Source organism: Lissotriton helveticus, chromosome 4_2, assembly GCF_964261635.1.
Source record: "Lissotriton helveticus chromosome 4_2, aLisHel1.1, whole genome shotgun sequence".
Classification (NCBI taxonomy): domain Eukaryota; kingdom Metazoa; phylum Chordata; class Amphibia; order Caudata; family Salamandridae; genus Lissotriton; species Lissotriton helveticus.
In genome coordinates, this window is record NC_136064.1 from 92,826,262 (window position 1) to 92,850,545 (window position 24,284).

The 24,284-nt window shown below is 47.1% G+C and overlaps 1 protein-coding gene across 3 annotated transcripts in view; it reads left to right on the forward strand.

The window, feature by feature from the left end:
• GDPD2 (glycerophosphodiester phosphodiesterase domain containing 2) overlaps positions 1 to 24,284 on the forward strand; it is a 255,543-nt gene that overhangs the window by 209,410 nt on the left and 21,849 nt on the right. For all 3 annotated transcript variants that reach the window (XM_078640190.1, XM_078640188.1, XM_078640189.1), the window contains exons 5-9: positions 10,677 to 10,736; positions 14,900 to 14,998; positions 19,479 to 19,572; positions 21,752 to 21,897; positions 23,309 to 23,391. In XM_078640190.1, the coding sequence (XP_078496316.1) occupies positions 10,677 to 10,736; positions 14,900 to 14,998; positions 19,479 to 19,572; positions 21,752 to 21,897; positions 23,309 to 23,391 (482 nt within the window). The remainder of the gene's footprint in view (positions 1 to 10,676; positions 10,737 to 14,899; positions 14,999 to 19,478; positions 19,573 to 21,751; positions 21,898 to 23,308; positions 23,392 to 24,284) is intronic.

The window sequence follows — 24,284 nt, forward strand, 5'->3', positions numbered from 1 at the left end:
CAGGTCCCCCTCTCTCCTCTCACCAATCTCAGCCTCCAACTCTTCTCCCCCACATACCGCTCTCTACCCCTTTTTATTTATTTTTTTATTTCTCTTTTCACTCTGTAAATATGTGATATATACTTGTCCAAGCCAAATCGCTGGTAAAATGGAATCCTGAGAAAATCTATTTGTATATATATATGTAGATATAGATAATTCTAACCACTAGTATATGCAGTAGACCTTTGTACTCACTACCATTCCTATGTGATTCTTAGAGTTTGTACATTTGTAGCTCTTCCCTGTGTGACTTTACAACTTGGACATTTGCAATTTTTTGAAAATCGCATTAAATAAATAAATAAAAATAAATTGGCTCTGGGCCTTTTAGTTTATCTTTTGCCAGGTTGTGGCGCTCCGGTTGGCTGGTCTTAGAGCGCCACCTTGTGGCCAGCGCCGGTCACAGCTGCAGTTTTTCTTCTCATCACGTTAGCCTCGCCTCTTGGTATTTGGGCTCTGGAGGGAGCGACACACCTGCTCCAGGTGCGCTCTCGCACACACCTTAGTGCGGGGGCGGGAGTGAAACGAGCAGCCACACCTGAGAGCTGCAACATTTCAGCTCGACCAAAGAGACAGAGAGTTGCTGTTTCCGAATTGCTGCGGGTGTTTTACTGGCGTCTTCCATGTTTGGGTGGAAAGGGCCTTGGGCCTGGGAAGAACCGTGGCCCATGACCCCTAACCTTTGGCCCAGAACCCTGTGTTTTCATGTACACCTCTCCCTTTTCACCTAACCAGTTACCTGCGGGGGTTTCCCTGAGCACGACTCTGTGAATAACAGCCCCCTTCCAAGAATGGAACAACCCAGGGGGACTCACTGACTCCTCACCTTTGTGTGCTAGGCGCTGTCTAGTGTTTGACAGGGCTCTACCGTTCGTCCAGGGGTTGAGCTCACTGTGTCTCTGGGTGGGTAGTATGCATTGTGTGCTGCTGGTGTGGCCCTGCCCTCAGTCAGGGCCCGGGGGCTCAGTCACTCCCCTATCCACGGAGAAAAGGAGTTTCCCAGCTTCTGTAGAACGTGGGTAACTTTCGCTTTCCGTCTGAAGAGTTTTGTGCCTTTGTGGTCCTGTGACTCACTCACTCACACCTGTGCAACCGAATCCAAAACCTGCTGATGAGTCACTGGGCTGGGCTGGGAACCAAGCCGACCTGGCGAATTGTTCAAAACAGCCTTGCCTCTTCCTTCTGTCACCTCGCTCTCTCTCCTGTCCTTTTCTCTCTCCCTGTCCTCTGCCTCCTAAAACATCCCCCCACCGCTCCCCCAAGCCTGCTGTAATTGCCTGTGGGAGATGGAGAAAGTGTTAGAGGTGCCCTCTGTCTTCAGAATCCGGCTTTTCAGTGCCTCCAGCCCATCGGGAAAATGCCCGGTTGGATGCATGGCCTGTACGGCCCTGATGAGTAATATGGGATTTACACATAACAACCACCTTTTGAGGTGTGTGAGTCCACTGAGCGGCCCTGTGTTGAGACAGACCGGCCCATAGCGACCTCTGACGTTACTGCAGTTGAACAGATCCTGGGGTAGTGCCGAGTCAGTTACACACAGGGGGTGATTGGGAACTGAAAAGGGGCCGGACACCCCTTCAAGTCTCCAGAACCACTGTCTCTCTGATTCATTTAGTTCTATAGCCCCACTCGTACCAGTGTAGGGTGTCGGAGCACTTTACATCACACACCCATTGCACAGAGACAATCATGTGTGTAAATCAGTGTATAGGAAATGTGACATCAGACAGGACTACACGGTTTAGTGTAGGAGGGACATGTCATCGATACTGGTAGGCAATATAGTTTGAGTACTTATTCTGGAAAAGCACAAATTCAGAATTTAAAACGTAACATCATTGTTAGGGGTTCGGGTTAATCATAAGAATCGTTTTCTACCCAAGTTGACCCTTTTGGCAAGATTAGGATAATGAAAGACTGGGCAAAGAAACATATATCTCTAACCTATAACTTCCAGTTTGCTTTAAGCTCTTTGATGACCGTTAACAGCTCAATGTTGTATATTCGAATTTTCACTTCTGAACGACAAGTAACAAAAGAAGCTCTCTTACAGAAATAACCCACTGGCCTATTTACATCATATGCACTTTAACTGCATAGTACACGTTCTTAGCAGCAGGCATTTTAACCCTCTGTGCTACCTTCAAATGACTCCAAACTTCCACTAGACAAACCTCCGGTCTCTTTCCAGGAAGACGATTAATCACCTGAGTTATTTGGGCATTTTATTTGATGCCTGAAAATTGCTGGAGGCCAGGAAAGCGGCATCAGGAAAATGATGGTATACTTGTGAAAATGCCCCCCCCCCCCCCCCCCAAGTCAGCACCCGGTGCGGTGGCACCGATCGCACCGCCCTAGAGCCGGCCCTGAACCCCTCCCAGACCGGCGAGTGCCCGCCAGCTCCCAGGCCGTTTACATACACCGCACCTTCACTTGCAGTAACAGAGGAGATAAGTCTTTGATGGTGCAAAAATGGCAGCAGCTTTTCTTAAGTCACTTTAATTGTCAAACCACACAGTTCAAAGTTTAACCTCGCATAAACTTCATTATTCCCAAATTGTCTATAGATCAGGTCCAGTCAGTCTATAACAGCGCCCTGTGACAGCACCTTGAGTGAATGCCCCCTCTCAGCAAGGGTCTAGCACCTCCTGCGGTCGCTAGGCAATGCCTAGCTGGCAAGTTTTGTGGGTGACCATTGCTCCTAACTCAAGGCTGCAAGTGCCGTGTCGGCCCTCTGCTGACCATTTTGTGGCTCATAGCCTGCTCCCCGTGTCACTGCCGTAAGGCATCCCAGGGGCACTCACTTGAGCGGCTCCACCGTTAGCTATTGCGCTTCCTCTGCTGTCCCCGCCATGCTGCCTGTGGGGAAACGGCCACTACAACGCGGCCGTTTCAATGAAAAGCTTAACCACGCATGCGTTGTAATGCATGCGTGGTTACAACGAAAACCTTTACCACGCATACGTTTACTACGAGGTACGTAGTAAAGGCATGTGTGGTAAAGGGTACAATTAAAAAATGGGGGGTGAGGGGGGTTTCCCCCCCTCAAAAAAAAAACCCACTAACCTTAATTAGAGAAGTGCAGGGAATCGGCATCGTAGAGGAAGGAAACGGCCGTTTTTTTTTATTACGCAACACGTCACCACCGAAAAAACGTGGAGAAGGTTATGCGTAAAAATAGTATTCCGTTGTAACGCATGCGTGGTAAAGGCATGCGTTACAACGGAGTTCGTTGTAATAACATATAACCCTGCCTGTGGTTTACCGAACTCAGACACCTCCTTCCCCCTCATAATTCTGAAGCATTCCCAGGGGGCCCACTTCAAACCAAGCTGACCAATCGGTGCCTAGCATATTCCTGGGCTTTGCTGCTTCCTGCTCTTAGGTTCTGCCCTCCCACCCCCCCATAGGGGTTTGTCGCGGGCCCCTCATTGGTCCCGTGTGCTTTCTTGCCTCCGAGGCCCCTGTCGATGGCTCCACAGTTCCTCCATTACCTTGGTGCAGGGCCGCACTGGCCATAGCGGGCACCTGCCATTTCTCCGGTGGGCCACCAGGGTTGGTGGCTGGTTTGGTGCCCCTGGGGACCGATTTTGTTACAGGGCCATTTTTACAGCATAGCTGTAATATCGGCCGCTGTAACGAAATCGGCTGAAACCGGCCCTGGCAAACAGCTCAGCTGCACCCCCAACCCCCTGGGGGGCCGGCCGAGCACTTTACCAGGGCTGGTTTTGGGTCCCAGTCCGGCTCTGCCTTGGTGCCTCTCTCGGGCCTGACTCAAAACCACCCAATCAGCTCCTTCACTCAAAGGTTCCTGGGCTCAGATGAGTGCAGATGGCCTTGAGGTTGACCTTTGCCCATTCCCTCTGCTTCCTGGCTTAATTTCTTCCTGTCTTCCACCAAACCCTGGCTCTCGCCTTAGTCCTCTGAAGGCGACTGTCATTTGGGAATGTCTGTATACACACAGAAGGCCTGAGGAGATTTACCGACCAGCAGGGGGCGACTCCCCTACAATGTAATCAAACGACACAAGAACAGGCCGCCCTGGGTCAAAAACAAGAGTGAGAGGAGTGTGTGTGGGGGGGTTCCCTTTTACAGGACGAATTCCCTCACCCACCTGTGGGTTGCATGCTTCATCATCGGGAACCTCCTCGCACTGCGAGCCTGGTCGCAGTGCACGCTACAACCCGCTCACTGTGAGGGAGGAGCTCAGGGATGTTTTAGTTGTAGGCGAGAAGAGGTATTCTAAAACCTTCAGATGAGCCAGGTGTCGAGGGAGTATATGAAGGATAGTGGATGTGAAGTTACAACTAACTCCCTGGTATGTTGAGACTCAATTTTAATGGAACATTTGGGGGGCAGGGCTACAATTGGTGTGCGATCCATGCCTGGAGAATTCAACCTTGCATGGTTCTGTGTGGTCATAGGGTCGACACGTTTCAGCCTTATTGGCCTCTTCAGAGGTGCCGTGGCTTTCTTCACGGCCAAATGAAAAGAAAAGTGCATGAAAATTGACACCGTACCAACATCGGTCGGCGTGCAAAGGATACAAACTGACAAATTGGCACTTCAGTCGTGGTTGGCTGATGTTCACCGGCGTCCCCGTCTTTTGGGGGGGCTAGTGGAAACTCATCCTCGGCGCACTCTTGGAGGGTTCCAAAAACCTCTGTCCAGAGTCCTGTGTGCTCCAGAGGCACGTCAGAGGTGAGGAGGGATGCCACCGAACATCAGCCAACCATAACTGATGTACCAATTTCTTCAGTTGTTTGTATCCTTTGCACACCGACCGAAGTTGGTACGATGTCAATTTTCACACACTTTTCTTTTCACTTGGTCCTGAAGAAAGCCACTGTACCTCTGCGGAGGGCACTAAGGCTGAAACATGTCGACCCTATTACCACACCGAACCATGCAAGGCTGAATTCTCCAGGCATGGACCGCACATCAATTTTATCCCTCAAGCCCAAAGGTTCCATTAAAATTGAGTCTCATCATACCAGGGAGTTAGTTTTAACTTCACATCCACTATCCTTCATACACTCCCTCCACACCCGGCTCATCTGAAGGATTCGGTATACCTCTTGTCGTCTACAACTAAAACATCCCTGAGCTCCTTCCTCACAGTGAGGGGGTTGTAGCCCTCACTGCGACCAGGCTCGCAGTGCAAGGAGGTACCCGCTGATGAAGCATGCCACCCACGGGTGGGTGAGGGAATTCGTCCTTTAAAAGGGACCCCGCCCCACACTCCTCTCCCTCTTGTTTTTGACCCAGGGTGGCCTGTTTTTGTGTCATTTGATCTGGGAATGTCTGTCAGTGATTGTTGTTGGGCCCTGAGACCCTAATAAACCTATGTTCACGTGGCTCGTGCCCCTACCCTAGGATCACACTACTAGAGCTGACTGGCTTCTGCGGACGTCTGCAACTAGAGGAGGGTGGAATACCAGCGCAATTAGCGAAACGGGGCAATTTCGCCTATTTTTTCCCAGGGGCTTAGCCTTTGCGCTTTGGGTTTAAGAAAATAAATAGTTTATTTTAAAAACACTGCAAGGGGACATGCAATGTATTTACTTAATGCTGGCTATATTAATGCGAAATACATAGTTTGACCCCCTACAAGTGCACCTCAAACAGCTTCCCCAGCAGGGACGTCTGTGTGCTGCAGGTTCAGGGAAGACCTGGCTTGGCAGTTCGGGCTGGACTGTTCCCATGAGGCACAGGGTCAGACTGATTTGCATATGGCCATGTCTGAACTGGGGTGGCAGAGTGGGCTAAAGAACGGTGATGGATGAAACCCAGATCTGTGACTGGAGGTGAGTGTCTGAAGAATTTCAGAGCTCAGCATCTCCTTGTGTTTCCTCCAGGCGCAGTACCATCTGGGCACCACACATGCTCCCCTGCTGAGAAGCTCAGTCAGGGGCCGGCCATTGCAATGAACTTACTGTGATTACCGTTAAGGTAATAACCTTGGCTGGCATGTGAGAGTGCCCGGAGGCACATACATTCATCCTCCCGCTCCCTTGCATTCCTCAGTGCCAAGAACGAGGACTTTTTGTTTTGCTGACACTTACCTACATTTCTTTCTTTCAGTCCTGGAAGTTGGGTGCGTAAACCACAGAATCACCCACTGGTGTGCATCCACTTACCACAGATTGAAAATGGGAATTTAAGCCCCCCCTCGTTGCACTTTCTGAGTCATCTCTCGTGATGCAGCTGCCATTTCTTATTACACAGATTGTCTGTAATTTGATAGGAATTGCTAAAAGCTGCAGTACTTGTTGTGCAGCCACTTGTGGAAAGGATAGTAATGTATGTAAATGTATAGGCATTTATATAGCGCACTACTTACCCGTAGGGTCCCAAGGCGCTTCGACCGCTGCGAAACCCTTCCTGGCTTCCCTGAGAGATGGTCCCTTAATGGGTATCTCCAGGGTGAGACCAGGCATCCCCGGCGGTCTGGTGGGGCCGTTAGTGAAGATGAGGCAAGCTAATGCCCAGAGTTGCCGAGTGTGAACGCTGATCAGAGTGGGCACCGAGGCGAGAGAATTATCGAGTCCGCTGACCCTGGTCCAGAAACCTGCCGCGCCGGGAATCGAACCCTGGTCCCGGGCCGTCCTCTGCTCTCGGGTCTGCCGCCTCTAACCAGTGAGCCACACTACTTCACTAATGGGCCCACTGAGGAGTTTGTTGCTGTTGTGTTTTGCGACTCTGGAGCTCGCTTGAGGCACCTCTGAGCCAGTGGCGGCTGCTGCCAGTCCGACATGGAGAGGCATCGAGGGGAAAAAATAAATGCACACTGCTGCCTCCGTGATCTTCTGCTCCGGCACTGCAATCCCCATGAGCACAGGCTCCCAGACTCCCTATGCAATCCCAACACTGCTCTCATGCTGTTACCCAGCATGAGGGAAGCGCTGGGATTGGGCGGAGAGGGCAGGTTTCACGCTCCAGCATGGACTGGTAGCCCCTGCGCCCTGCTGATATCTCAAAGGAACATCCTGGAGATATCCAAGTGCGCATGTCAGTTTGGCCGTCCGACGACAGCCGGCCAAACCGACATGAGCGTTTTCAGTGCCTACCTCTGACTGATGGACAGCTGCTCTGGAGGCTTACCCTTACATGTACTCACAGGAGGTATCCTGGGGGTTTCCTTCCATCACTCATTGCTGTTTCCACTCAGATTAGCAGCCTCTCCTCGTCCTGGCGTTCTCCCTCACATGGTAGCCCTGGCACTCATCTCATCTCACATGGACTACTGTGAATCTCTTTACCTTGCTCCTCCTCTCTGTCTGCTTTCCAGACTTTAGAGAGTTCACCCTGCAGCAACCCACCTTCTTTTTGGGGCTCACATTTCATATCTGCCCTTCTGGCTGACACAGTGATGTCTCGTCTTTAGCCGTGGCTCTGAGTAATTATGGTAATATATTAGCAGGCCTAACGGCTAAGGCGGTCGTTCTCGAATCTGGGGAACTGGGTTCGAGTCTCGGCAACGACACTGAACATCCTGTGATTCTGGGCAAATCACCTAATCTCCCCGCGCCTAACAAATAAAATGAATGTGTGTCCTCATGTAATGCAACTGGTGCTATGTAAAGCGCTCTGATACCCGATTCGGGTCAAGTTCGCGCTATAGAAAAAACGATTAAAAAACCAGATCATCTCCGCAGAGGCCTCTCACATCGTGTTTGGTACAATCGGGTCTCACAGTGTCCTTCCATTGCTGGTGCTTTGCAGCAGTTTTAAGATCTTCTTAGAACTTCTTGTTGCTCAAATGGGTGGAATTTCTGATATTTCTATGTTTCCCTCATCTTCATTGCTTGATTTTGCTCGGGAGAAAGTGTCACTCATAGTTGTTGAGTGTCACTCATAATTACACTGGAATGTCACGCATACGCAATCTGAAACCTTGGCAGCTGTGCAGCCTCCCGCACCATACTCCGATGTCTCATTCCGTGTCCCCCTTCACTGGCTGCTGTTTGCTAAACATTCAGTCTTCAAGCGTCTCTCTTTGCCCCTTGTACCTCCCACTCCACAGCGGGTGCATTTCATCCTCCGAGTGCGCAAAGCCTGTTGGGAGGCCGCCTACTTTCATTCCTTGATGCTAAACATTATAGCTCCTTGGCCTGAAGGAGGCGCTCTTTGGACTCCATCTTGTGCTGCAAATCCTGTTACAGTTGCTCTATCTTCCAGCTGATCTCATACAGCGCCAGGATAACCTTTTTAACTGATTGTGGGCTCTATAAAAGCAGTTAATCGCCATCATTATTAATTACTTTCTATGTATTCAGTATTTGCTATAGTAATGATGACTACTCTGAAAAAGAATCGCAATCGGGTCGATTTATGCATTTTTATCTAAACATCATCCTTATAGTTGCACGGATGTGTTACTTGTAAAGCAAAGGTTCCATATTTATATAAATAAATACAGTAAATATGGGGGGGGGGGCTGATGAGCTGGAGACACAATAGTCCTGGCCTTTCCTTTACCTGCTCAATGTATTCTGAGTGCTGCGCTCTCAGGGACTTGACTCTAGTATCAGAGGCTACACTCGTTTGTAAATGAAATCCCCGGCATGAAGCCTTGGGTCATTGATGTATCGGAGTCTTCTCGCCGCGTTATCTAAAGACGGAAAACATAACCGGAAGATCTCTGAAGTGCTGGTACAAGTGTCGGAACATATCTAGCACAAGCAATCGTCGAGGTATAAATCAACTTTAATTTAGACTTTCACTTCAACAAAGTGTCCGTGCCTAGTGTGATATCAATATATTAATATTTTCATATCAATCAGGTGGTTAAAAAGCCTTCATTCATTTCCCAATCTTGAAAAGTGTTTCTTGAATGCATCCTTCCTACACAATATGCCTTTATTCACTAATCCCCCCGTCATCTTACACTTGAAATAGATCAGGGATCCGTTGCATATTAATTTAGTGAAGCGCTTTGAAAAAGGTGGCGCCCCGTTTAATCTTGACCTATTTTCTCGTATATTAGAACATTGAAATGTTGGAAACTCCATTGAAAACCATGGAGTGCTCTGGGCTTATAATGGCTGGTATAAGCCTGGAGCTCCAACATTCCAATGCTTCTTTGTTCACAGCTCTGGCTGTGAACAAAGGCGTCAGGGAGCCTGAGGGGATTTCAATCCCTTGCGCTCCCTGAAGGCTTTGTTTTATTTGTTAGAACATTTTGCCCTCCAGTGGCAGAATGTTCTAATAGCCTTATAGCCCTTCGTAGCAGGGCTATACTGGCTATTAAACTCCCGCTGCCTTGTTAAAGTCTCTCGCCTTTGGCTCGGGCCTTTAACGCTGCAGCGGGCCTTTAATAGCCGGTATAGCCCACAACCGCGGGCTAAAAGGCTACAGTATTACTATTTCACATATGGTCGCATATGTTAAACGTCCCTCAGTCCCCTATACACTGTTGGTTTTATTCTTCCAATAAAGAATTGTGAAGCAGAAATGCATAACCAGCACAGGTTAGAGGGTCTCTTCAGGTGCTGTCAGCATATGGTGCTCAGGAGGTTGTACCGATGCCAGTAAGAGGATAGAAGAAGATGTGGCTGTTGAGCTTCTTCCGAAGAACAATACCAGCCCAGTCAGGCTGGCCTGTGGTGTGATCTTAGTCAAGTTTCTAGGTGTGCAGCTTGTGAAGGCTGCATGTGTCTTGTTGCGCTCAAGAGGGCTTGATGTTATCTACCAATTAGGGTGGCATGTGGGAGGTTACTATCTTGTAGAGCACACAACATTGTCAAGAAAGTAATTTGGTTGGGGGGGGGGGGGGGAGACAATGAAGTTCTTCCAAGGTTCAGGTGATGTGGTTACCCTAGTTCAACCCCTTGATGATCCTGGCTGCTCAATGGACGGCTTTCTTTGGGGTTCTAGAAGAGAGTGTGCGGTGCCAGCGAGCAGGTTGTTGCCAGCGTACATGGGACAGACAACTGCTATTGCAGCAGCGGCATTTCGATGATGCATTATCAATGATTGCGCTAGATGAGCAGGAAAGAGACCTGGTCCGCAGTCTCTTCTTGGTCCTAAATAGCCTTCAGAACTGCTGCCTTCTCTTCCATCACACGTGTCTCTCCCTTCGGTGTCATGGCTTGTCTCCATGTTTTATGTTCTTTATAACATCTGGTACATAACCCCCCTCCCTGTCTCTCTCACTGGAGATACTGTTTTGTGTCTCCGTCAAGTGAAACCCTTCATGTTCGACAGCCTCTTGTGTACATACATCACGTGCCCCCACACCCGCTCACTGGGAAGTGAGGCTTCCAGGTAAGGGGAATAGAAACAGATTTTTAACCTGTGGGCTTGCAAGCACCATGAGCGGCAGGTAAGATTAAATAAGGACAAACTACTCCACCACGGCCCTGGGCCACTGATGAAGGGGTCACTGGTCTCTTTCGTGGGGTCAGGTGACGTGACCCCTCCTACAGCAGATGCTATTCAGCAAAAACATGGAGCACGTCTAAGTGAGCTTGTGATGGGAGATACCTGAGCAGGAGAACTCAAAAAAGTGAGACATCGCCAAACGGAGAGGCACCCGGGAACCTTATGAAAGGGACATTCCATCCAACATTGTGCGTATATTGTGTTTTTTGTGTTCTCACCTTCATGTCATGTGTTCCTTCTTCTAGGTCCTCTCTGCGGGGGTGATGTTCTGTGGACAACCGCTGAAGCTGCATTGGTTTCACAAGGTAAGGAGATCCTCAAAAATAAACTCCAGAACATGTGGGTTGGTCTGGAAATGAATGATAGACAAGCAAGCACAGAGCCTGTATTGTGTCTCAACGAAAAACCTACATACACGTCCACACACACCTACTGCATCTCTACAGGCACCCAGCAACCTATCCAGGATCCACTCACTTGCAACAACCTACCCACAATCCATGTGTACACCTTAAAACCCATGTCTCGTCTGGTGAGTCCTTGACAGATCTGCACGGTGGAAGTTTTCATTATGGAATGATCTTCATGGTTCTATTTTTCTACATCTGTTCCATTCTCCCCCGTGCTTCTTCCCACATTCCCTTCTCCTTCTCCCAACCAGTTTCTGCAGACCCGCTTGATCCTCCGAACTAGTTATTCCCTCTGTTGCTTCCCCACAGAATCCTCTGATCGTAGGATCGCGACATGTCTGTTAGTTTCTGTACAGATCTTCTCATTCTCCATGAGTCTTGAATATTGTCTCCTTTCTTTGCTCTTCTATAGTACCCTTCATTTTCACATCTGATTTGAACCCTCTGCTGGTCCTGTCTCCGTATCCTTTTGTCTTTGTGTTTGGTTGTTGAGTCTCCTGGTTCATCTGCGGATCCTCATCATACACTTTGATCATGTCTGATTATTGCCTCTCTTGGTTCCTCATCTGACCCTTGATATCAAATGTAATTATTGCATCTGTTGGATTCTTATCTTGGTCATTGTATTCAAGTATTGTCTTAGTTCTTCCTACCTTTGATCACCATACATGGTAATTGCCTCTTTTGGGTCCTCCTCAAACACCTGTGATCATCACATGTGATTAATGTCTTTCTTGGTTCCTCCTCCGATATTTTTGATCATACGCGATTATTGTCTCTTTGACCCTCCTAAGACAGTCTTAATCATCATATGTAATGATTGCATCAGTTAGTGCCTTCTCAGATCCCTTTTATCGTTGTACCCAAATATTGCCTCCTTTGGTTCCTCTTCATATCCTCTTGTGTGTGATTGTTTCCCTCAGATGGTTCTTCTGTAGATTCTCGTTTGGTACTTCTATTTCTGATTATTGCTTCTTTTGGTTGCTTGGGGGTCCTCCTAACAGTCATACTGGATTATTTGCTTACTTTTTTGACTCCTTTGCAGATTCTCGTGATTCTCATGTTTGATTGTCTCTGTTAGATTCTGTGTAAATAAACTTCATCTTTTTATCATATTGCCTCTTTGTTTCTGCTGCAGAGCTACCCGACCATTGTGTCTGGTTGTTGTCTCTGCGGGTTGTCACATTTTTTCCTCTACCGAACCCATTGGTCCCGAACATCACCTTTGATGACTCTTCTGAAAGTTTTATTGAGCCGGGCCTGGTGGCTTAGTGGACTAATGCGTCCCCTTCAGGGACCTGTATTCGACCTCATGGTCACAGGTTGAAATCCTGGTGGGTCCAGTCAGCCTTTCCTCCATCTGAGGTCAAAGATACCCCTGCGTGAATGTGCGCTTTACAAATACACATGTTATGTTTATGTTATGATTCTCACGCCTCTGTATATTGCCGTAACCATTTGCAGATTCCCTTGATTTTCACATCTCTTATTAGAACATTGGAACGTTGGTAGCTCCATTGAAAACAATGGAGTGCTCCGGGCTTATAATAGCTGGTATAAGCCTGGAGCTCCAACATTCCAATGTTTCTTTGTTTACAGCTCTGGCTGTGAACAAAGGCTTCACAAAGCCCGAGGGGATTTCGGTCCCCTCTTGCTCCCTGAAGGCTTTGTTTTATTTGTTAGAACATTCTGCCCTCTAGTGGCAGAATATTCTAATAGCCTCATAGCCCTTCATAGCTGGGCTATACCGGCTATTAAAGTCCCTCTCCCTTGTTAAAGGCCCTCGCCTTGGGCCTTTAACACTGGAGAGGGCCTTTAATGGCTGGTATAACCCGCTACGGCGGGCTATAAGGCTATATTATGGTCTCACTCTCTTAATTCCCCTTTAGAGCCTCTTGACCCACATATCTCTGAATATTGCCTTTTATGGCTCTGTTATTCCCTCACATCCTTACATATTCCCTGTTTTGATTTCTCTTGACTCTCCTATTAATAGATGCAGCAAGTATATGTGTGGGGGTGCTGCAGAACCCCCAACATAAACATGCTGGAGTTCTGAAGGGGAATGAGCATTAAAGATGACTTTACATTTTGAGTTTATCTTCTCACATCTACTGTGGTTCAGAGGCCGGTCAAAGGCCAGGACAGTCTTCTGACAATTTGCTGCTTATTCTTTTCACATGGAGGTTGGTGTTTACTTTTCCTTCTCTGGCTGCAAAGTGAGAGGATTTTGTAAAGTGAACTATGTGACAATCTTGTTTGTATGATTGGAAAGGCTGTGACATATCCCTTTATCTACCACCACCACAACTCCGTTTAAATACCAGTAAATGAACAGTACACATATTTCGAAATAAATAAGCAGATAGAAATGCACACTCCAAAATTATTTAAAAAAATGCTTTGAGTATGGTAAAAACATAGATTATAACTGGATAAAAACAAATGACAAACCTATATTTGCTGGTGAGCAAATTGCGAATGTTTTTTGATATCCGAGGTCCACACATTATCATTTGTGCGCTGTATAGTTTTAGCAGTAAAACTGTATCTGCATCTTTAGTGGCCCCTTCAATGGAAAAAGTGGTGTCTGTAAATTACAGTCCGTACCACACCATGCTTTAGTAATGTATTTGTGACAGCGTGCTCCAGAATGCACACAAACTACATACTACTCCCTTATCACTTATATTGCGCGAACTTAGCCCGGAGGGGCATCAAGGCGCATATCTACACAGAGATAGGGGGAGAAGAGCAGATAAGGCAAGTAGTAGGTTAGTAAGCCTGAGAAAAGAGCCAAGTTTTCAAGAGCTTCCGGAAGATCGACAGGGAGGGTTGGCTAGACAATTCAGGAGGGAGACTATTCCATAGTTTCGGGGCAATAGTAGAGAAGGCTCGTCCACCCCATCTAGACTTTTTAAATCTGGGGACAGCAAGAAGATTTTTTGAGGAGGACCGAAGTGTTCTATTAGGGATATAGGGGCTAATGAGGGTTTTTATGCCTTCCGAAACAGCACCAAACAAAGCTTTGTGTGTAAGGCAAATTATCTTAAAGGAGATCCTGGCTTGTATAGGAAGCCAGTGGAGGTCCTTCCTGGCTTGGGTTGCAGATGAAAGCCCAGGTAAATTTAGGACCATCCTAGCTGCAGCATTTTTAACAGTTTGAAGGCGATGAAGGGATTTCTTATTGATGCCTCCATACAGCACATTACAGTAATCTAACCTGGAGGACACCAGGGCCACAGTTGACTGCTTGCGTGCCTCAGGTGACTAGTATGGAGCAATTTTCTTAAGCATCCGGATGATGTTACAGCAGGTGGAAACTGTTCTATTGACCTGAGGATCGAAGGAAAGGGCTGGATCCATTAGGACACCAAGGTTCCTAGCCGAGTTGGTGGGATGGGGGCAGTTTCCCAGGGCTGGTGGCCACCAGTCTCCCGACCAGATGTCATGTCTTCCCCCAAAGATGAGGACCTCCGTCTTCTCCCCATTAAGTTTTAGGAAGTTTCGCACCATCCAATTAGATACAGCCTCCATACAAGTTCTAAATTTGGAGGCCGCTTCTGCAATGGGTAGGGTGGTGGATACGATAATCTGGGTGTCATCTGCATATGACAAGATTTGATATCCAAAAGATCGTACTACCTCGGCAAGTGGGGTTACGTAGATGTTAAATAGAAGCAGGCTCAAAGAGGAGCCCTGAGGAACCCCACATTGCACGGCCTTAGGAGGGGACAAAAAGCTGCCAAGCTTTACCCTTTGCTGTCTCTGGTGGAGAAAAGAAGACAGGAGGCTCTGGATGAATAGCGCGGCTCATTTTTTAAATTTGTCTTTGTGTGATGCTTTGATTTTTCAGAATCGCGGAGTTCGGTGAGGTCACATTGACGGCAGCACCCCCACACTGAAAATTGTTCCAGTCCCACTGCTCATATGTCTGCATTGTTCCTCTTTTGGTTCCTCTTGACCCCTGTATCTCTGGATATTGCCTCTTTTCATCCCTGTTTAGGTCTGCTGGACGTTCACGCCTCTGATAACTTCCTCTTTTTCTTTCTCTTCAGATCCTCTTGGCCTTCACAGTTGCTATCATAATCGCTGGCTTTGTTGCATTGGACATTAAATGGCACGAAGAGTGGATGTCGCTCTACGTCTCCCTCCAGGTAAGCCCCCCTTAAGCAGAGGTGGCCCTGCCCCTGTCCTGCTGGCATGTAAGCACCCCTTTGTGTCCTTCAGGAATGTTAGAAGGTCAACATGCATTAGGTTCAAAACCTCCCTGTGAAATGTATAAGGAGAAGCCTCCCACAAAGGTGAAACTGGACATTGGTGTGGTTGCCCGTTGTCCAGGCTTATTCATGGTACTAAGACGTGAGAACGTGTGTGCCACTGACCTGGAGACCAGGCCAGGGTCAGCCTCAGCCTCAGCGTTGGTGTGATTGCCCTTGATCCGGGACTATTCATTGTTCTAGAATGTGAGAACGTGTGTGCCACAGACTTGGAGATTAGGCCTGGGCGTGCTTCAATGTTGTCATGGTTGCCTGTTGTCCAGGCTTATTCATGGTTCCAAGACTTGAGAACGTGCGTGCCACAGACATGGCGTTGAGGCCTTGGCGAGCTTTAATGTAGGCGTGGTTGGCCAAGGTTCTAAAACTTTAGACTACGTGTGCCTCAGATATGGAGACAAAGAGCCTGATTTAATTTTCGGGGGACGGCTTACTCTTTCACAACCATGGCGGTGATCCCGTCCACCGAACTATATTCCATAATGCCCTATGGGATTTATATTTCGGCAGAATGGCGATCTGTCACCGTTGTGATGGAGTAACCCGTCCGCTGAAATATAATTCGAGCCCGAAGTCTGGCGAAGCGTCTCTTTTCCTTGTCTTGATGGACAGGCCCACAGTACGTGCATTTCAGGATATACACGGGGCAGATGTGCCAGCATCTGTGACGTGTGAACCTTGAGAGCATGTAGACCATGTTTCAGATCTTCTGATAGATTGCTGTTTCGGGTATTTAACTTTCTGCCCCTGGTACCACACTTCCTTGAGTTGAGCAGGAAGACAAAGGTGACATGCCATTTGTTGTGTGTGCGTGTTTCTGTGTGAGAAAATATTTATCGGCCTCTAGATCAGGTACACTTTTGACCATCTTCACAAGGGACGGGATTGTGCAGTGAGGGGGGGGGGCGTCTGCCGACAAAAGACAATGTCTGCCCATTGCAGCAGTGCCCACTTACTGCTTCTTACAAAACCACTCTGCTTTTTAATTCTAGGTAAATTAAAGTCTGTCAGTATTTTATCCCTCGTTATACCATTTTTTTATTGTGTAGATATAAACTAGTTTACAGTGATATGTACATATTTCAGAATTAAATTTATTTTAGGCAGGTAGAAGCCAGACGTAAAAAGCCAGACCTAGCTTATTACAGAGTGTAAATGGTTTTAATTCATTCAAATTTAATGGACTAGTTTTTTAAAAATTTCCAATTGCTTTGAAGGCATGCCAGATCAGTCAGGATGACACCTTCTAGGTGCACCAGTCTAGTGCTGCTATTTGTAAAGTCAAGTAACCTTTCCTTCAACCACCGCCAACCTCCCAGGTCACATCCGCTGTCGTAACTTCCGGCTTCTCTGTACCGTCATATTTGCCTTGGTCCATACTCTTATGGACACGCCTTTTTGGACATAATAGTATAATCATTTTGTCTAAACTCCTATAGTTAAAATAAAAATGACAGCTTGACAAGTGAACCATATAGCCATAGCAACAGTCCCTAAGGCTCACACGTTTCTTAATAATATGCTTAGTTTTTTGGGTAGCACCACTGTCTGTGATTGAGGGGGGGGTTCTAGCTAGCAGAAATGCAGTGTTGGGATCTGGTACAGACAGGAACAATGCGGGACTTGATGACCAGGGTACCACAGTGGGTAAATAAACCACTGGTGGGAAATGCATTACCGCCAGCAGGAAACGCACCCATGTGGCTGCTATCCTGTCATGCACTGCTGCGGCACAGGCTCACACCAGACCCTGGCACTGTATTACTGCTCTCTTTTTGCTGCTTATTGTGATGCTTATGCAGCCTGAACAATGAGCCTCTGCAAGAGACGTTTATGCAATACTGCTAATTCCATAGTATAACGGATTCTGTCTTTGTTAATATATTTGTCATATAACAAGAACACTTTCAGTTTACAACTGACTTCTTTTACTGCATGAACCAATGTGCAGCCTCCTTACCATTGGTCCATGTGTCTCTTGACAGACACATGAACGTTTGGCTGGGTCCTCAGATTACCCAGGCTCCCATTGGACCCCAAGTCATTGATCCCGCCCCTTTTTCTGTTCAGCAGAAAGAGTCTGTGTTCCGCTCATTTATTTCTAAAACCACCAATGTAGCCTCATTCAATACAAAGTAAGAACAATCTTTTTGAATGAAAATATTAGGGAATGAGAGTGGTGATGATTTTGGGGTCCCCCCTAACCTACGGGGAGGACCAAGGAGATGCCTTGAACACAAAGAGCATGAACAAAAAGCACATCTTGTTGAACTTCGGTGGTGGTCCCATCCTCTTTAGGACCACCCCAAGCACAGTTATTGGCAAAAAAAAATCCCAACCAAAGGCCCTGCAAAGCATTATGGGACGAGATTAGCAGTGGGCAGTGAATATTATAGTATCCAATATCAAAATAATTCTACAAAGAGCTGCAGTTCAACTGGTCGTTACTAGAAGTCCCTCACGAGTCAAATGAAAAAGCATTGAAATTATTCTTGCATCAAGCTGCAGTTCCACTAGTCGTTACTAGATGTCCCTCAAGAGTCAAATGCAAAATCATTGAAACCCTTTCATCAAGCATTTGCATTTGACTCGTGAGGGACATCTAGTAACCACCAGTTGAACTGCAGCTCTTTGTAGATTTATTTTGATATTGGATACTATATAATATTCACTGCCCACTGCTAATCTCATCCTATAATGCTTTGGTTGGGATTGTTTTGCCCATAATAACTGCACTTGGGGTGGTCCTAAGAGGATGGGACCGCCACCAAATTGTTCAACAAGATGTGCTTTTTGTTTTCAAGGCATCTGCTTGGTTCTCTCCCTAGGTTAGGGAGGATCCCAAAATCATCACCTCTCACTTCTTGCTAATTTTTCAGTTTCACTTTCGTGAAAGTACTTTATGCTCTTTAGCATATAGAGATAGATAGACTTCTTTTATCATAACTGGCACCCACTGTGCAAGATGCCATTTGCAATTATTTCATAGTGCAGACAAGTACACAGTGCCATCAGCTACGCTATGCAGTACTACGTGACTATGTGTAGTTCAAAGTATACTACGTGTAATGCTGCTACGTAAACTATGCCCAGGGTTAATATTTTCAAAGACCTGACCAGAATCACTCAGACCCAAGGGAAGGTTTATATATATTCTATTGACAGAATGGTTAGTATGGGGTCACACAGAGGAGTAGTCCTAACCTTTGAGCGCTACTACATATTAAAATGGCTTCTTTACTGTGGGTATGAGCCACACCTGTGAATCAGGACTCTTGGCACACCGTAATTTGAGTCTAGACTTGGAGCCCACAGTCATTTTATCGCCTGCATCTGCACTGAGCTTTAGATGCCTTTATCTAGCTGCCACCTGCCAGGCAGTCTTAGAGAGCAGACTGCGGCAAAAGCTGTTGCACAGGAACCACCTTTCATTGGCACTCTGATTCTACCATCTCTTGCACCCTTAGTGGTTGCACCACATACTCCTTGAGAACAAAAGGATGCAAAGCCTTATCGTCGACACATGGAAGTCCATGGTGATCTGCTGAGACTTCACTCAAAGGACCGAGGTGAAACAATTCACTTTATCCCCCCAATCACTCTCATGGACAGTAACAGCATCCATAGGCCATCACTTACATCCTCAGTGGTTCACCACATGCCTTGACGATATCAACGACCCAGTCCATGGTGACCTGCTGAGACGTCACTCATGGGACCAAGGAAAGCCAATTCATGTTATGCCCCAATCACTCTCATGGACAGTAACAGCATCCAGTAGTCATCTGTGTCAAAGCTGCTGATGGGTGCCTCTTGGAAGAGCCTTTCTTTTACACATTTGTGTACTCTTTGTGCTCTTCACTATTACCAATGAAATAAGAATGTTGTAGATTGGCCGACAGCGAGTTGGTCAACAGCAAGGCTGCCTTTCCTCAACCGTTGATGCAGAGGAGTATCAAATGGGTCTATTCAGTAGTTTCCGTCATTGAAACCTCCTCCCAGTGTCTCATGAGGGAGCCGCAAGTGCAATATGGGTAATGGTAACACTACAGGGTCTCAAGAGTGTGGCCTTGCATGCTACATAAGCACAAGTTGTGAGTATTCGTTGTGTTGTGGTTTGTTCCCGTGTCCATGGGTCTTGCCTTTGGCTCCTGTTTTAGCTCTCCTGTCATTTGAGCGGCGTGTCAGGTGGGATGAGAGACGATACTGAATGAAGACACCAAATCTTGGTTGGGATGTGTTGTACTTATTTCTATACCATCTTGTAATTGGACTAACCTATAGAACTTCTCCATAAGCAATTCAATGGTTGATTTTTTACAGAGCTAATGTGCCTTTTTCTCCTTTTCTGAATCCTTAGGCGACTGCTCCATTTCTGCATATTGGTGCCGTGGTGGGAGTCACTCTTCTGGCCTGGATTGTTGCAGACCGCTTCTTCCGCAGTGAGAGCAAAGGTAAAACCATGACCTCAACTAAAAGGCCCTTTGTGCTCCGACTCCAGAGTCTTAGAGATTTACAACTAATAGGAGTGATGACACCTAGATTGACTTGGTGCTTGTGTTATGGAGCTCTCTGGTGATATGTGGCAGCCTTGCCTACCTATGTCCTGATCCCACACTGCTGCCTGAGCGTGCGGGTGGAAGTCAGAAGAGACCCTCTTGTCCATGGTTGACTGCTCCATGTTAGTAGGTGCATGGAGGTGGTTACTGGCAACCTTGCCTACCTATGTTCAGATCCCCCCAATGCTGGCTGAACGTGCGGAGGTCAGAAGAGACCCTCTTTTCCGTGGTTGACTGGTCCATGTTTGTAAGTGGTCACTTAAAAGGGACCAGCAGGGGCTGGTGAGCTCTTTTTTGCTTGGGATTGGCCTGGTTTCTAAATTATAAGGAGCATATTTGGAAAGGGTATTATTACTAAAAGTGCATCATTTTGGCAAAGGGTTAATCTGAGGTATCTTGGGGTGATGGGTAGAGTTAAGCTAGTGAGAAAGTACTGTCTCCGTGTGCTGTAATAGTTTGTAAAAGGGGCAAACTGGTTAAGATTACGGTCTTCCTCTATTGTCTCTTTGGTGTTTGATTTTCTGTTATTAGCAGGGAGAGTACGGAAGCTGGTATACCATGTTTATGCGACTTGCAGAACATAAGATTGACCAAGTCAGATGTAGGCAGGGAGAGATCCTCCACGCGAGGCGAGCATTACGTAGTATAATTGGAAAGGTCAGAAGTTGAAGTTGAAAGGATTTGTTAAGCGCACGTTGACCAAGCGGTTTCTTGGCGCTGAGGACAAGTGTAAAAGGAGAACTGCTCACTCAGCGAAGGTCTTCAGCCGTTTGTGGAACTACATGTAATGGGCCGTTGTTCTAATAGTAAGAGGTAAAGAATTCCAAAAGGAAGGGGCCAGATAAGAGAAGCTAAGGCCACCATGTTTCTTCCTTTTGAAGCGAGGGATATGCAGGAGGTTTTTGGTGGAGGATCGAAGGTCACGAGTAGGGACATAGGACTTGAGGTCAGTGAGAACTTTCTCGCCTGTGGTTGTGCTGCTTAGGATGTGTGTGACAGCAGAGCTGGCAAGCACAGCAATCCTCCAAACTATAAATTAGGAGGAACTAAGTATTGGGTGATGGGTCATCAGTCAGTTTTTTTTGACGTCCTGTTACTGCCCAACCCTCAAGGAGAATCTTTAGAAAAACATGGGAACCTAATAGTTCGTTTGGGACCTTGAGTATGAACAGTTTTAAGGAACAATGGTCCCTATCAAGCAAGTTATTGATTTGCAATATATAAAATAGTGATACAATAATGACTATTTGTCCAAATGGACATGGTATTTTTAATATACGGTTCGACAGAAAAAATTATATACAAGTGGGAGCAAAATCTTAACAAGGATATCAGTCAGCAGAAAAGGTTTGGCCCAACAATTGTGACATGTAAGCCACTACGGAATAAATTTGCACATCATAGCCCATATTGCTAAAATTATTCCGTTGTCAGGGTGCGAGGAGTCGACGACTATTCGATCCCTCTAGAGAAATGCAGGGATCATCTTCAGGACAAGGAAATAGGTGCTTGAGGTTTTTTCCTTGAGAACCTCTATTGTGGATAAGGAATCCTGGCATCCTGGTCTAGGTGCGAAGCAGCATTGCTGGATAGATGTAGGTTTAACCTTAAGGCAATATCCTACAACCGATGGATACAAATATATATTACCTTGCGCAGCTCTACAACCCCTTATTGCCTTAAGGTTCAACCTACAGTTATCCAGCAACGCTGCTTCATGCCGTGACCATGATTCCTTATGTCTGTTTCTCCTCAGCCCCTTTCTGTGTCCTTTCCCACCAGTGTTGTCCATTTCTCCTCTGTCCCTTTGTGTTGTCTGTTGTCACTGTTGTCTGTTTCTCATTTGTCCCTTTCTGTGTCCTCTGATGTCAGTTTTGTCTGTTTCTCCTCAGCCCCTTTCTGTGTCCTTTCCCACCAGTGTTGTCCATTTCTCCTCTGTCCCTTTGTGTCGTCTGATGTCACTGTTGTCTGTTTCTCATTTGTCCCTTTCTGTGTCCTCTGATGTCAGTTTTGTCTGTTTCTCCTCAGCCCCTTTTTGTGTCCTATCACACCAGTGTTGTCTGTTTCTCCTCAGGTCTCAAGGCACTGATGCTACTCGTCTACATCTGTGTGGTGATCGCCTTGTACCTGGTTCCGCTGCTCTTCCGGTCCCCATGCATCATGGAGCCCAACCAGCTGCCGAAGAAACCGCGCCTGATGGGTCACCGGGGGGCACCAATGGTGAGTAAATCCTGTCCCCTCATATTGCCAAGGGCATTGATAGAGGATTGTGCTACAGTGGCCTGTAAAGGACATTTTTAAAACTTTGAAGCAACTGGTAACCAAGAGGCCAGGAGTGGAACGGCCAGTTTGGGAATAGCTAGAGAGAAGGCCTTGGATGAGACTTCGGTCTCTGATAAGACTTGTTCCACTCAGTTCTTGTGACATAAGAATGGAGGTCCAGCTGCTGCGCATTTAGCCTGGGCGTAGAGTCTGCTACTCTCGCCTCCTCTGATGGAGTCCTCCCAGTCTGTAGTGATTGGTTGTCCTCTGATGGAGACCTCCCAGTCTGTGGTGATTTGTTGACCTCTGATGGAGACCTCCCAGTCTGTAGTGATTGGTTGTGCTCTGATGGAGACTTCCCAGTCTGTAGTGATTGGTTGTCCTCTGATGGAGACCTCCCAGTCTGTAGTGATGGATTGTCCTCCGATGGAGACCTCCCCGTCTGTAGTGATTGATTGTCCTCCGATGGAGACCTCCCCGTCTGTAGTGATTGGTTGTCCTGTCTAGCCTCAATAGGATGTTTTAATACTCCAGCTGAGGGGTACTTCTCCCAATGAGGGACATCAGTCAGAAGAGCATCCCCTCTGTTGAAGAATCGCTTCTTCCCTCATATACTAGACCTGCTCATGTCTTTTTACCTGGTTTGGGGAGTTCAGTCTCATCTCTCTTGGCTTGTGTTTGAATCATTCTACTGGGCTTGTGATCTTAGATTGTGGGATATTTCTGGTTCTTGAGTTCATTGGTACTTTTCAATGTAGCCTCGTTAGCACATCAATCCAGATGCTGTTGGTCCAGAAAACTCCTCAAAATAGCCGCACAGTGGAAGAGAGACCCGCAGAGTGACCCATACGATGGAGGCTGAGGGGAAGACCATGTGGGGCCAACCACATTTCCTTCAGTGGACCACCCCTTTATTCTTACCTTTATCTTGCTCATAGCTGAGTATTTTGCCTCTTCTTCTTCCTCCTGAAGCTTCACCTCTCCATCAACCAACAACCTATATGTAGTCCCATCTATCCACGTGTCTTTTCCCCCTAATCATTCCTACTTCTTTTCCTGCCACTGTCCTTTGCCACACACGCTGGTCTAGTCTGAGTAACTAGAGGCACCAGTAAGTCCAGTTAGTTTGTTCACTTAGAAATGGAAACGGACATGCTCGGTTAGCCCATCGCCATACGTTTCAGCCTCACTGATCCTTCATCGACTTGAGTCCTGCTTCAGGCCTCTGTCTGAAGTGAAGATATAGCATTGCATGGCACACGTTGCTCGCGACAACACTGATGTCTCCTCTGCACGTGTGCGGCATGAAAGCTAATGACCCTCCTAATGTGGGCCAGCAGTGTCACTCACCATCCCTTTTCTTGTCTAGGTGGCACCAGAGAACACGATGATGTCATTTCAGAAGACCGTTGAGTGTGGAGCATTCGTGTTCGAAAGTGATGTCATGGTGAGGTAAGCAGTGAAATGGGGGGGCCTTGACCGCGACTCCCAGACTACTGAACCTCCAGCAGGGCACCCGTCACACAATGCGTCACCTTCACATTTGGGTGAAGAGTATAGAACTTTACTCTTTCTCAGTCCTTTACAAACTGTAAGTCCTTCCATATTAGGCAGGCCTTTTAACCCCTATTGTGCTCAGGACGGCCCTTGGCTGTCCTACGTCACACTGGGCATGTGCTCAGGACGGCCAGGGCCGTCCAAACGCCGCCGATTCCCCAGCACTGAACAAATTCCCTGCCTGTGCGGAAGAATTAATTAGTGGGCGGAGTTCGAACCGCCCCCGGCCGTCCTCCGCCCATGCCCAGCATGACGTAGGACGGCCAGGTGCCGTCCTGAGCACGCAAGGGGTTACCTATGCTTATGACCCTGTCCAGACTCTCCCCTTCACTCAGTTATAAACTCACTTTTTTATGAGGTTTGAGGTTGAGCTTTGAGGCTGCACTTTTATGCTGAGGGAGGAGTTTAAGTTGGGTTAATGCTAAGCGTTTTAGGCCTCCCATAACTGAGTATTTCTGTGGGTTCACTTCACACAGCAGCCCAGAACCTATATAGGATCAGTCAAGACAACCATTCAGGCAGAGATCATGACATAGCAAAGCCAACCATGCTGAAAGGTCTGTGAAATAACTGGGTTTTCAAGAAAACGTTGACGTATCTTGTGACTATATGGCAAGTAGGGGTGTGCCAGATTGTTTTCCTTCCGCACTTACTGTGAAATCCAGTTTTTACAGATAACGTAAATTGGTCTAATTCAAAACGCAAAAATAGACCTGTGTTCTCTATTTTGTGGCTGAAGAAAGTCTGGGAATACTTAATCATTGTAAATTTCGGTGGCACATTTGTAC